At 42.0% G+C, this 14,138-nt stretch overlaps 1 protein-coding gene across 4 annotated transcripts in view; it reads right to left on the bottom strand.

Moving 5' to 3' along the window:
• Positions 1 to 14,138, bottom strand: part of LOC135247694 (integrin alpha-3-like) — a 118,747-nt gene that overhangs the window by 31,212 nt on the left and 73,397 nt on the right. For all 4 annotated transcript variants that reach the window (XR_010328271.1, XM_064321443.1, XM_064321442.1 and 1 more), the window contains 7 exons: positions 13,054 to 13,151; positions 8,653 to 8,821; positions 8,055 to 8,129; positions 7,830 to 7,909; positions 7,416 to 7,493; positions 7,215 to 7,317; positions 4,712 to 4,888 (listed from right to left, as the gene is read on the bottom strand). Coding sequence is in view for 3 of the 4 variants with exons in the window: in XM_064321443.1 (XP_064177513.1) it covers positions 4,712 to 4,888; positions 7,215 to 7,317; positions 7,416 to 7,493; positions 7,830 to 7,909; positions 8,055 to 8,129; positions 8,653 to 8,821; positions 13,054 to 13,151 (780 nt within the window). In the remaining variant the exon portion in view is untranslated. The remainder of the gene's footprint in view (positions 1 to 4,711; positions 4,889 to 7,214; positions 7,318 to 7,415; positions 7,494 to 7,829; positions 7,910 to 8,054; positions 8,130 to 8,652; positions 8,822 to 13,053; positions 13,152 to 14,138) is intronic.

The following is a 14,138-nucleotide window of genomic DNA, read 5'->3' as shown; positions in this document are numbered from 1 at the left end:
GTGAGTGAATGGTGTGTGTGCCCTGCGATAGATTGGCGGCCTGTCCAGGGTGTATTTCTGCCACTGCACACTGGGATAGGCTCCAGCACCCCCCACAACCTTGCTCAGGATTAGCGGGCATAGATAATGGATGGATAATTATAATAATTAAGATAATAATAGTAAGAATCCCATGTGCCTAATAAGTGGTTATTTTAAAGGATAGGCCTAGCCTTTCAAATTAAAAGTTCTGAAAAATCTACATCTTTCTCTTACAACTCTTACCCACTACTCCCAAATAATCCAACTGTCAATAATGAATAAAGATAAAAAGTGTAAACAAGATGATTGAACTACAAAGGTCCAATGGTGTGCATAAAAATTTACCTCAGACCCAGTGTAGTCGTATTATTGTGTCCGACATCCAAGACTTTATATAACACTGAGTCCATTCGAGAGTCCCAGATAAGGTCGCCTCCATTGCCTCAAGCCAGTTACAGGGAATATCACTGAGTGTGCGCACGCACCAACTCCATTGAAAGCAAGCTAAACCAACATTTCTGAGTTAAAGTGTAATCCTAAAATGTATAAAGTATAAATATATAAGTTGTGTTGCAAGTCTTTATGGGATGGCATGTTGAAAATAAGTTACAGCTTTTTTGTCAGCCCCTCTCCAAATCTAATGGGATAGTACAAATTAGGGTTGAGTCGGATACTCGGATGAAAAGAGTATCCGGTACGGATAATGTACTTTTTACAAGCACGAGTACCATCCGAGTAAAAAGTGTCAATGTCCGTACTCGTGATGAAGGAAAATCCTCATTGGGTAGCTGTGTCCAGTGTCCACATCGTTCCGTGATAGGCCAGCCACACACAGAGCTCCTCCTCTACACAGAGCCTATACAAAGTTCACTGCTGCTGCGCCACACAACACAATCTTGCCATCGTCACAGCCACTCTGTCCACAGGGATGTATTATTGTCATATATTCTCAATGAAATAAAGTTTGCAATTCTCAGATTCGGCTCAACACATTATTCTCACCATAGCGAAACACACATTTACTGGACATTCACACGTAACCACATATTACTGATTACAAACGGACATTTCTAGCTTGTACAGTGGGGCTAACTAGCCAGTTAACTAGCTGCTACAGTGGGGCTAACTAGCCACTTAGCTAGCGACTACATGATATAAGCATGTACTTGTATTTTATAACATTTAGTGATCTCATACACACACTCTACCAGCATCATTGACATCCTAGCATTCTTATACATCCACTGTCAGACCTGCCAACCGTAGGAAAATATTCTAAGTACCACAATAGTCAGTGTAACGCTTAGTTCACATGCTTTCTCACCACTTCGCTTTGCACGCACACACAAGTCTTTCTTCATAATTCTAGTTTTGACTGTTGAAGTGATCAGGCAAAATTGTATAATTTGACCTGATTCTAAAATATCACATGCACTGGGCTATATGATACACTTGCAAGTCAGAAGTTTGAGTACGCCTGCTTAAAACAATTTTTTCATGATTAATATTTCATTATATGATATTATACAAACTGATAACCATCAGTTAAGTGAATTGCATTCAATTATTTAATGAAAATGGAAATAATTTATTTTGTATATTGTAACATATGTTTTAATTTTCAAGTATTTACAGAAACTTATGTTGTAATGTAAAAGAAAAACTGTTGCGATGTAAAACACTGTCAATTATGAATAAAACCAAGTTTCTGTTCATGATTTCCATTTTTATTTAATAATTAAATAATTGAATCAGCTTATATAGGCACACATCATATAGGCCTAATGAAAAAAAGAAGTATTCAATTGAAAAATTATCTAGGAATGTAGGCCTTTGTAACTAGAGGTTTAGCTAAATTATTACCTGAAGCTCCTTGGTGGCTAATGTCAAAATCATAATTGCACAATGTGCAAAACGGATGTTTTGAGGGGCGGAGGCACGGCCATTGCTGCTGATATTTTGCGAGGAACTTCTGGAGGGCATGGACTCGCTTCTTTTTAGTAGGTCTGCTGCTCTCTCTCTCTCTCCTTGTTAGTATCCTCGTCATCTGACGTCATGATTATTTTCTAACTGCAAGGCTGGTCGGATGACTGGATGCAATAATCGGAATTATTTGCTACGTTAGCAGTCTATACTCAAACACCTTTGCAATGGTCACTTTGCTCCAACAGAGCGTGTGCGATTCAGAGTTTGAACAGGGAGTCTCCGTAGCATTTGAGTTACTGCAGCTAAATTACTCCATCAGTTATTCGCACGTCTCCTAACGAGGCTAAATCGTACGCGAGCTACTACTACTGCTAACTATATACACAAATTTATCTCATTAGGATATGGTAAATGGTAAATGGACTGCATTTATATAGCGCTTTTATCCAAAGCGCTTTACAATTGATGCCTCTCATTCGCCAGAGCAGTTAGGGGTTAGGTGTCTTGCTCAAGGACACTTCGACACGCCCAGGGCGGGGTTTGAACCGGCAACCCTCCGACTGCCAGACAATCGGTCTTACCTCCTGAGCTATGTCGCCCCATAGGTTTAGAGGTTTACCCCTTGAAATGCATCATCTCGTAAAGTTACCGAACATGTTTTAACGTTTTATATGTTAACATTACGGTCACATTTTTGTGCTTGATTATTACTCCCCACTTCCCATTTTACCTCAGCAATGCAGCGTTACGCCCCGGTGGATAATAAAGTACCGCTGCGTATCAGTGGATGTTGAGTGGGTCGGGGAGGGGTTACAGAACCACAAGCACAAGGTCGTAGCATCTGGTTCAATCTGAGGGATGTAGTTTAAATAAATGTACGGTATTGTTTTGTATTAATTGATTGTTTTCCGTAATTAAATTACAATAATATATTTTTTTTTTTTTTTTGCGTAGTTTCAGCTGGCATTTTGTACCTGCGTATTTTGACCAAGAATTGCGTGGTTGGTACACAAAATGCGTGCAGGTTGGCAGGTCTGCACTGTACTAATGCAATATCACTTGTGCACATTTAGATGTTGTCGCTTACCTGAAATCACAAGACATACAGTGCATCATGGTTAGCCAACTGTAACCTGGCGCGCTCTGTCTACTACTGTCTTCACACCGTCAGTTCATTAAAAAAAATAATAAAACCAGAGTAACGATAACAGCGTCTTTTACTGCTACCAGAGTGAATGCACAAGTGAATGCGATGATAAGAAAATTTTCGGTTAAGCTGACCTAAAAAACGCTATTCCAAAAGCACAAATAGACATGTTATACATTGTTAGAAAGCTTATACTCTCACCTACTGAATAAATGAATTGTCAATCAAGCCAGGCTGTATTAAAAAGGGCAACAAAGCCGTAAACGACACATATGTGCGGTATTACGCACAGCTATTTTGGAAGGTACCCTAGGCATCACAAATGCGCGTATATTTCACAAATGGATTGTCCAAGACTATATGACCACTCAGTCTCAAAAGGGACATCTCTACACGTAAAACCAATGGTAAGGTTGTGTATTTATTCAATATTTAGTCCCAGATATTGACTGTAGAATGACATGGTATCATTTTTTAAAACTTTGTCTCGTTTATTTTGTTATTAAATAAGCAGCGTTTTCACTGCTGTATAGGCATATCTTAGGGCTATTGTCGGGTTTATCTCGTTGCTATGACAGAATACGATTTTTGAGTGGTGAAAGAATATTTTTATGAATGCCCAGATAGACAATATTGTCCATTATGTCATGGGTGGGGGGTGTAGTTGCAGATGAGACTGCAGGGAGGAGGTGCGTGTTAAATGAACGACCAGAGCGACAATGGTGGCGCTGCGAAACTCCGTATTCAGCATTTTTGTCATGTATCATCTACTAATTAAACTAAAACAAAGCGTTTATGTTTTTAACTCATACTTTGGTTGCAGTAGCACTGAATGTCTGAGTTCAGTAATCTCGGCATGCCGGTGAGCCGACCACTAGGGGCTTTGCGCTAAGGTGTTAAAATACCAACTTCCGGTTAGGCCCCGCCCACTTCCGGTTTAAGCACCGCCCATTCCGAGTACGGATACGGATACCAATTTAGTTGGTTGAACAGATACAGATAGATACAGATAATGGTGTACTCGCTCATCCCTAGTACAATTATAAGGAGATGTGGTTTCATTTTGGTTCAATATCTGAAAGCTTAATTCGTTGATCAAAGAGATGGCCATTACATCTTCCCAACCAAGTGGTTGTCTTGGCACTACACAACACAATCCTGAAGTGTACATGTTCTGATTGGTTGGAGTAATGTGGGCATTAGCAAAAGGGTGTATCCTAAAATCTGATTGCCTGGACTACACCCAGTGAAAAAAACAACCTATTTGTGGATTTTTTTCCAAATTTGCAATTTTCAGCTAAATTAACCAAATTCAGATTCAGATTCTGAATGAAGATATTTCTTGAGTTCCATATCATAAATGCAGATGTATCCCACCAAATGAGACACACTGAATGGGGATACTTTGGAAAAGCTATTTGACAAACCAGAGAAAATGGAGTATTGTCTCTGAATTACATATGGATTTCACTCTGATGTCAAACCACCAAGTACGGCTGGTCAGCCCTTGCATGCATTCATAGTCATCTTTAAATAAGCTAGTAATTAATCTAGCATTGCTACTTATAGTTTTTCTGGATCATAATAGCCATTAACAATGCATGCCCCTTCCCTTACCGTAAGGTTCAGCAGGTTCACAATCTTCCCAGGGGGCACACAATTCGACTCTGATGTCCCCTTCATCACAATCTCTGTCAGGTAAAGCAGCCATTTGCCGTTAGGCACCTCATGAGGCCAGTCAAATTCAACTTCAAGACTTCCCATTGTCCCAAGGGGCTCCCCGTCTACTGCCACCTGGAACAGTGCAGGGCAGATTTTGGTCACCTCTTGGTCGTCTTTCTTCTGACATTACATGCACACATGACACCACTGCTGTATTCCATATTACATGACAATCACTTTGTTGGTGTGCTTATTCAAAGTGACTTACAAAAGTGGAGAACACTGGAGTTAGTCGCAGGGATACAAAAGTGTGATATTCACAAGAAGGCCATGAAGGCTCATTTATAATCAGAGAAGTTTGCTGAACAAGGCAAAAAGTAGTATTGTCAACAAAAGTAAATATCATTACAAAGCTGACCTGTATTTTCTCATGTACCTATATTAATTACTATCCCAAAACCAAATCTAAAAAAAAAAGAGAATCACTAAAAAAAGATCAGGGGAGTCTTAGTGTAGTCTGTAGATGTAGATCTCTTCTCTGCATCAGAAAGATGAGGGAGAGTTTCTGCTGTTCTCTCTGCTGAGGCAATCACATTTCACCACCAAGGGGCCACAACAGACAGGAAACAAGGACATTTTGGCACACAAGCCATGTGCCCAGGGATTGCATAATGGCAGGGTCTAGCTAGTCTGTAGGGTCTGGTCATCACTTGAAAATATCACAGAGCTGTCCCTTTGGCTGACCAGTAGGCGTATGTCAAGGTTTTGAATTTAATGCAAGAAGATATCAGTAGCCATTAAATATTAAAACTTTGAGCATTAAATCATGATCAGAGGGCACCAATGTATATGCAGGATGTAAGCTTTATCAAATACAGCTTTACCGTTTCCTTTTTGACACACCTAAGTCTACTTAAGCAAACAAATGGCTTTTTCACATAATGATTATAAAAATACAATTTCTCAGCCTATTTCAGATGTGAAGAAAAATTGGAAAGACAACTATGAGCCAGGCGTAATCGTCCAATCAGTGCCCGACCTCAATAATGCTCTTCTGACTGAATGGAAGCAAGTCCCTGCAGCAATGATCCAACATCTAGTATAAAGCCATGCCATAAGCGTGGAGGTTGTTATAGCAGCAAAGGGTGGACTAACTCCATATTAAGGTGCATAATTCTGGATGAGAAGTTGGATGTCAGGTGCCCACATACTTTTGGCCATGTAGTGTGTTTATACATAGTATAGTCCTGGCAAAAAAATTATACAATTATGGAAACAATATGCTTAAAGAAGTGTAGTACTCTTAAAACTTTAATCTGTGCCCTTTCTACTGTATTAACAGTTCACTGGGGCAGCTCTAGTGGGGCAGAAATTTGATGGACCTACTTAGTGTAAAGGTTGTGTCCTATGACAATGCTCTGCATTGATTACCTGTCAGTTTGATTATTGTGCTCCTGCCTGGTTCAACGGTGTCAGTGTGCATTATAAAAAGAAATTGCAGGTGGCTCAAAACAAAACTTTAAAATTTATTTTAAACTGTGGCCTGTGCACACATATTGGTAGAGAGGAGCATTCCAGCCTAGGTTACCTGTCAGTTAAAGATTGTGTCAAATTCCTAAGTCAAAATCATGTTTTCAAAAAAGACATTTTTAAATGTAGAAATCCAGATTTGTATATTTGTTGTATATTTAGTTCGGTCAATAGTCCAGTCAAGGACCCCATTGAAAATGTGCCAGCTTTCGCTGGCTTAACGGGTAATCCTTGCACTCACTACTTTACAAATAGTTTCTCTTTTTAACATTTCACTTTTTACAATAGTCCTCTTTGTATTGTTTTAAGTAAGTGTATTTGTTCTATTTTGTAATTTTTATATGATGAGTGCAAATAAATCAAATCCAATCAAAATATGATAGTGCCATGTTGAAAGCCACTGAGCTCTTCAGTATTACCCATTCTACTGCCAATGTTTGTCTAAGGAAATTGAATGGCTGTATGCTTGATATAAAATCATGATTTTGACTTAGGAATTTGACACGATCTTTAACTGACATAAAGCACCTGTTAGCAATGGGTGTGGCTGAAGTAGCCAAACCCACTAAATATAATGGGTGTCCACATACTTTTGGCCATGTAGTGTATTTTTTGTATATTTTTGTAATGTTTAATTATACTTGTAGGCTTCTCTCATAATTGCATAGTTCCAACATTTTCCATAGTTTCAGGAAGAATACAGACTATCACAAACACTTCTCAGAAGTTCATGCTGCCAACTAGTGCCTCTTCAAATTAATACTTCTTTCAGGGATGCTTTGGCCAGTAATGCACTACCCTATAAGATTGCTGGCCACAGTTTATCCAGACAGGGCTTATACTAAACTGTAGTGTGCATTTACACAATGGAGCCCAGGGTTTAAAGAGTATGATTTACACAGCAACCCATGAAATGACTATCACTCACCCTGAATGTGTACTCCACAAAGCTGCCCAGATCACTGGTGGAGTTCATGGCTGATTCCCCTATAACTTTCCCACTAAACTGGGTTTGTCTTGTGGGTTTGTTTCTGGAGAAAGACGACAAAATGAAGACAGAACAGGGGACAATATGTTACTTTAGAAGGACTGCAATTACCTTATATGTACTGTCAAACTGCCAACTTACATGGAGAAGGTGGTTTGTATTGAAAACTCGATCATGAGAGCCACAGATACAGGATAGAGGTCATCCTGTTCACTCAGCCTGGAAAACAACACACGTGTACCCATTAAGGTGTATGCATTATAACCGCTTTATAGTATAATACACATTTTAGGCACAGAATAAATACGTAACTGGACTCCAACAGCAGATACTCTAGATAATGAATCTAAGTGGTGTTTTTCATGTTTCTCCACCCCTGATTAGTGTAAACAAATAACTAATAGCACAGCCTTGCTGATAGGTCCATAGCTAGCTGATTGAGGAACATAAACAAATGTGAGACCAGGGGGCTATAGCTAGACATATTAGGTGTTTGAGGTGAGTATAGTGTACAGCCCATCAAAGATACTTGATGTAGAACAGTCAATTACTTACGTGGACAGCTGCAAATGAGACTCAATCTCTTGTGTGTATAGACTGATCCCTGTCATCTCAAATATAAGCTGTAATCTTGCCTATAGGAGAAGGGAGGTAGAGATATGCATTACCCTCTGGAGTTAGAGATTACAGATACCACAACCTGAAAAGAAAAGCTGAACAGGGATCCTGCTGGGAATAATGTGGGGAAGGATGTGGCAAGATGGTGTTTATTGCCCCTACCTGCTCATTTCCACTTAATGGGTTTCCTAATTCACACAACAGTGTCTCTTCTGCATGGCACTGAATATCCAGGTTCTTAAAAGAGAAAAAGGGAAGATTATTTTGAAGACAAGGTGCAACTTCATGGTGCAACTTTGTTTGTTCAAATTCAGTACTAATTTGTTTACTTATTACATCACTACTTCGCCTTCATTCATTCAATAATTAGGGTTTCTTATCCCTAAGGTGAAATTCAGACATCAATGCTAAAAAATATTTTGCTGTATAGAGCTTTCACATTCAGATATCTAATTGAAGATACAGTGTATCATAAATGTTTTAATCTTTATCAGTTTCAAGTTTCCCTGCTACCACCAGATTCAATCCATCTCATGACATAACAAACAGAAAGAGTAAGTGCTACTGTAAATACTTTAACAAACTGACTTCAAACTCAGCTGGAAAGAAATGCCACAAAGAAAGGACTACATTTTTATTTTAAAAGTTTACATTTAAAAAAATATTAAAACAGACCAGGTGATCCTAGATCTGCTATTAATGATGAAAACATTCACAGCAACTAGTTCATTTTGAGTAAAACAGCCTTCTCTGTACTCACTGGGGAGCGTACTCCTGAATAGCGCAATGTGGGTGGGACTGTGATATTGAGCATGGCTTGGTGGGCATCTTCGGCCAACTTTCCAGGAGCCGGCAGGTTGGTCACCTCCACCATGAGCACTACCTTTTTCACACTGTTGCTGTACTGTAGGACTTGGTGACCTCCTCGTCTAGGCAAACACATCACATCACATCATATCACATGACATTAAACTATATCACACAAGTATGTTATATAACTTCACTTTAAATTAAACTGAAGTACATTCTTTAATCTCTTGTTAAAAAAATGTTGGCAGATATACAACATGACACCATGTGACATACACAAAATGACCAAAAGTATCTGTTAGCTCTATCTTTTCCACATAGTGATTATAAAACATCTCAGCCTATTTCAGATGTTAGAATGGGAGAATGATTCTTCTTATATATATATATATATATATATATATATATATATATATATATATATATATATGACCAAAAGTATCTGGACAGCCCTTGGTCTGGGGCTGTTTTCCATGGTATTGGCTAGGGCCCTTAGTTCCAGTGAAGGCAAATCTTAATGCTACAGCATACAATCACATTCGAAAACAGGTTTTTAGAAATCTTTGCAAATTTATCAAAAATAAAAAACTGAAATATCACATTTACATAAGTATTCAGACCCTTTGCTATGACACTCAAAATTGAGCTCAGGTGCATTCTGTTTCCATTGATCATACTTGAGATGTTTTTACAAGTTGATTAGAGTCCACCAGTGATAAATTGATTGGACATGATTTGGAAAGGCACACATCTGACTATATAAGGTCCCAAAGTTGACAGTGCATGTCAGAGCAAAAACCAAGCCATGAAGTCGATGGAATTGTCTGTAGACCTGAGACAGGATTGTGTCGAGGTACAAAAAGAAAATCTGCAGCATTGACGGTCCCAAAGAACACAGTGGCCTCCATCCACCAGGACTCTTCCTAGAGGTGGCCGCTCGGCCAAACTGAGCAATTGGGGGATAAGGGCCTTCTTCAGGGAGGTGACCAAGAACCAGATGGCCACTCTGACAGAGCTCCAGAGTTCCTCTGTGGAGATGAGAAAACCTTCCAGAAGGAGAACCATCTCTGCAGCACTCCACCAATCAGGCTTTTATGGTAGAGTGGCCAGACGGAAGCCACTCCACAGGTACATGACAGCCAGCTTGGAGTTTGCAAAAAGGTACCTAAAGGACTCTTAGACCATGAGAAACAAGATTCTCTGGTCTGATGAAACCAAGACTGAACTCTTTGGCCACAATGTCACATCTGGAGGAAACCAGGTACCAATCATCACCTAGCCAATACCATCCCTACAGTGAAGCATGGTGCTGGCAGCATCATGCTGTGGGGATGTTTTTCAGCGGCAGGAACTGGGGGACTAGTCAGGATCAAAGGAAAGTTGAACAGAGCAAAGTACAGAGATATCCTTGATAAAAACCTGCGCCAGAGCGCTCAGGAGCTCAGACTGGGGCGAAGATTTACCTTCCAACAAGACAACGGCCCTGTCATGGTTCTGTATTTTCTGTGTCTGTTTTTCCTTTTTGGGCCAGCAGATGGCGGCTCTGCAGTTTTGTGATTCTGTTAGTTCTCCCTCATTGGTTTCTCCTTTGTTTAATTGTATTATTGTTTTCTATTATTCAATCATTGTTCCTGTTTGTGCCTCGTTATCCTATTCCCCTCTGACTTGAATTGTGCCCTCCTGTGTCTTGTTAGCTTTGTGTCTATTTAAGTTCTTTGCTTCCCTGACTCGGGTGCTGGTTCCTTGTGTTTCTGATACTGTTTCTGCCTCCGTGTTTCCACCTGTGTGATTTTGCTCGTAAGTATCTGCCTGTGTTCATTTGGATTTTGAGAAGTTTTGCTTTTTCCCGCTCTGAAGAATTTTGTGTTTTTTGAAAGTTGCCCTATGTGGCCTTTTGTTTGTTCTTTGCATTTTTGAAGTAAAGTCTTTGTTTGAATTTTCCTTGTGACGCCTCTCTGTATTTGTGTTCCCTCTCTGCATTTGGGTCCATTTCCCCGAAAAGCGTTACAGAAGGAACCAGCCAGTACTGGACCCAGCAGAGATTTTTTTCCCTTTTCTCTCTCCCTGGGGTTTTTGGTTTTTGTGTTCAACATGCCACCGGTCTGGAGCAAGCCGGTGGTCGCTGGGAGGCCCTCTGAGTCCAGTCCTGCCGTCGGACAGACCCCACGTCCGGTGGACATTGGGCGGACAAACTGATGAGCATACGTCAGGGGTCGCATTCATTTATGGAGTACGCGACCGAGTTTTGCTCACTGGCTCACCCGGGCCATTCTGTGCCAGCTATTCCTGGATGGCTTAAATGACTCCCTCCATGGTGGGCTGGTCTACTCTGGGCTTATCGGGTCATCTGACCTTGAAGCCCTCATGACAACGGCCCTCCAGTGGGAGAGTTATCTCCAGGGGTGTGCAGAGATGCCCCCACTGGCCAAGGAGTACGTCCAGTCTGCTGTCCCACATGGGCCGCCTGCTAAGCCCGCTGTCCCGCAGGGGCCGCCTACCCTGCCCGCTGTCCTGCAGGGGTCGTCGCCACTTGCTCTGCTCAGTCTCCTGCAGGGGCATCCTCCGCCTGCTCTGCCCAGTCTCCCACAGGGGCCACCCCGCCTGCTCTGCCCAGTCTCCTGCAGGGGCATCCGCCACCTGCTCTGCCCAGTCTCCCGCAGGGGCCGCCACCGCCTGCTCTGCCCAGTCTCTTGCAGGGGCCGCCGCCTGCTCTGCCTAGTCTCCAGCAGGGGCCTCCGCCACCTACTCTGCCCGTTGTCCCGCAGGAGAAGCCGCCTGCCCAGCCCACTGTCCCGCAGGAGAAGCCACCTGCTCTGTCCAGTGTTCCCAAGCCCTCCAGAGTTCCCGGGCCCCCCAGTGTGCCCGCGTCCCCTATTGCTCCCGAGCCGTTGCTGCCCCGGCCCAGGGCCCAGAGACCTTGTCGGTCCAGCAGCCCTGGAGCTTTCCCGCAGCCACACCGTGGTTGGCATTCCCCCCAGGGGATGAGTCCAGTCCATCCCCCTAATTGTTCACCTGCCCCCTTGTCTATTTGTCTGCCTGCCTGCCTGTCTGCCTGCGTGTTTGTTGGCCATTATGTTGGCCTGTCTGTCTGTCTGTCCCCCAGGTCGTCGACCCGTCGGCCAATCCGTTGACCCGTCTGTCTGCCTGCCTGTCTGTAAGTCAGTCAACTTGTTTTTTGTCCTGTCTGCCCATCTGTTGGTCCTTGTGCCTGTTTCTGGGTTCTCCCCTTACCTTCCCCGTCTGCCTGTCCCTTTGTGTGTCGATTAGTCTTTCTGTCTGTCTCCCTGCGTGCTTGTCTCTCAGTCTATCATTTTGTTAGGTCCCCTGTTCTGTTCAGGTTAGTGTTTTGTCTTTGTTCAGTCCAGTGTGGTGTTGAGTTCAGTCTCTGTGTTCTGTGTGTTAGTCTGTTCCTTGTTTTGAGTTTAGTCCCGTGTTGTTTTTGAGTCCGAGTCCTGTTCCCCGTCTGAGTCCTATTCCCCGTCCGAGTCCTGTTCCCCATCTGTGTCCAGTCTCAAGCCTTGTGTCCAGTCCCGAGCCCAGTCTCTGTCTGCCCCCAGTCCCGAGTCTTGTCTCCTGTCTGCTCCCAGTCCCGAGTCCTGTCTCCTGTCTGCTCCCAGTCCCGAGTCTTGTCTCCTGTCTGCTCCCAGTCCTGAGTCCAGTCCCCTGTCTGTTCCCAGTCCCGAGTCCAGTCCCCTGTCCTGCTCCAGCCCCGAGTCTCTTTCTGTCCGTTCCAGTCCCGAGTCCTGTCTCGTTCCAGTCCCGAGTCCTGTCTCGTTCCAGTCCCGAGTTCTGTCTCGTTCCAGTCCTGTCCAGGCCAGTCCCAGTCCAGTTCCCGAGTCCAGTCCAGAGTCTGAGTCAGTCCTGAGTCCAGTCCTGTTCTGTTGGTTACCCCCTCCCCAGCTCAGTCTTCTAGGACGTCAGGAGACGGAGGGGGGGGGGGGGTACTGTCTCTGTGTCTGTTTTTCCTTTTTGGGCTGCCAGATGGCAGCACTGCAGTTTTGTGTTTCTGTTAGTTCTCCGTCATTGGTTTCCTTTTTGTTTTCCCCTTTGTTTAATTGTATTACTATTATTCAATCATTATTTCTGTTTGTGCCTCGTTATCCTATTCCCCTCTGATTTCCATTTTATAATACGGCTTAATGTAACAAAATGTGGAAATAGTAAAGGGGTCTGAATACTTTCCGAAGGCACTGTATATCATGATAGCATCAGTACAATTACAGTGCCCACCTAGGTTGTCCCTTGAACCCAATATTCACCTGGTCATTAATCCTCTACCTCTACCACTCTACTGAGTGCTGTTACTGAGCAAAAAAAACCAAGATAGATTCTAATCATCCAGTTTACACACCTGGGGAAAGGTATCTGCTGTTCATTGGCATATACTGCTTTCAGTTGGAGGTTGCTAGTGCAGGTGTTGTCTGAACCACACTCCTTCTGGAAATTAATCTGCGATAGAGAGAGAGCCTGTTATGCCCATTGAAAATGCTAAATGAAATGGCATGATACACTTTCCTATGAATTTCAAGAAATTATGTAGAGTGCCCTCAATAACATTTGAGACAAAGATGTATTTTCTGTATTTGGTTCTGTACTCCACAATTCTCAGCTAATTATCAGTTTTTATTAAAGGCTATTATAAATTTGTATACATTTCTGTTTCATTATGTAGAAATTATAGCCCTTTTTATTAGCCCCCCCCCCCCCCCCATATCAGGGCACCATAATGTTTGGGACAAATGGCTTTGCATGTGTTTCTGATTAGTCAGGTGTGTTCAATTGCTTTACTGTAGGTTTTAGAGAGATTTCAGTACCTAGTCTTGATTCTAGGCTTTTGTTTGCATGTGGAGTCTGCTATTGGCTGTACTAAAATGTTTAATGTAATAAGTTTTGTCGGTTAATGTAATAACTTATTACATGAATTGGTGGGTATTACATAAACCGAGGGTTACAACTCTTTTTAAATAATGTAATACTTCAACCATTAATGTTATAATATGACAGCTTACTGTCTATATGTTTGATTTATATCCAATTAACACCAGGTATCATGCCGTTGGTGGCCAGTGGTTAAGGCCATTGTCCCCAAAGGTTTGAATCTGGTCTACTGCTTTTAATATATTTTAATATATCCCATCCCCTGCACTCCCTATAGAGTTTGTTTCGGAATCCACTGCTGTACTTGATATACATACATACATGGATACACACACACACACATATATGTATATATATATACATATATTTGGTCCTGGTTGGCTAAGGAAGACAACTGCAGTTGGTGACAGATGAATCCTAAGAGCTGTGAAGACAAACCCTAAAACAATGATTTTTCAGAATTTTACAAGACAGCAAATACAAATGTTTGTAATTATTTTAACAACAGTAACAAATACTTTTACAAAGATTATGCTAAATGAATTCATATTCTATACG

This window comes from Anguilla rostrata, chromosome 2 (genome assembly GCF_018555375.3).
Source record: "Anguilla rostrata isolate EN2019 chromosome 2, ASM1855537v3, whole genome shotgun sequence".
Taxonomy (NCBI): Eukaryota; Metazoa; Chordata; class Actinopteri; order Anguilliformes; family Anguillidae; genus Anguilla; species Anguilla rostrata.
The sequence above is the reverse complement of the archived record's forward strand: the minus strand, read 5'-3'. Positions and strand labels throughout refer to the sequence as shown.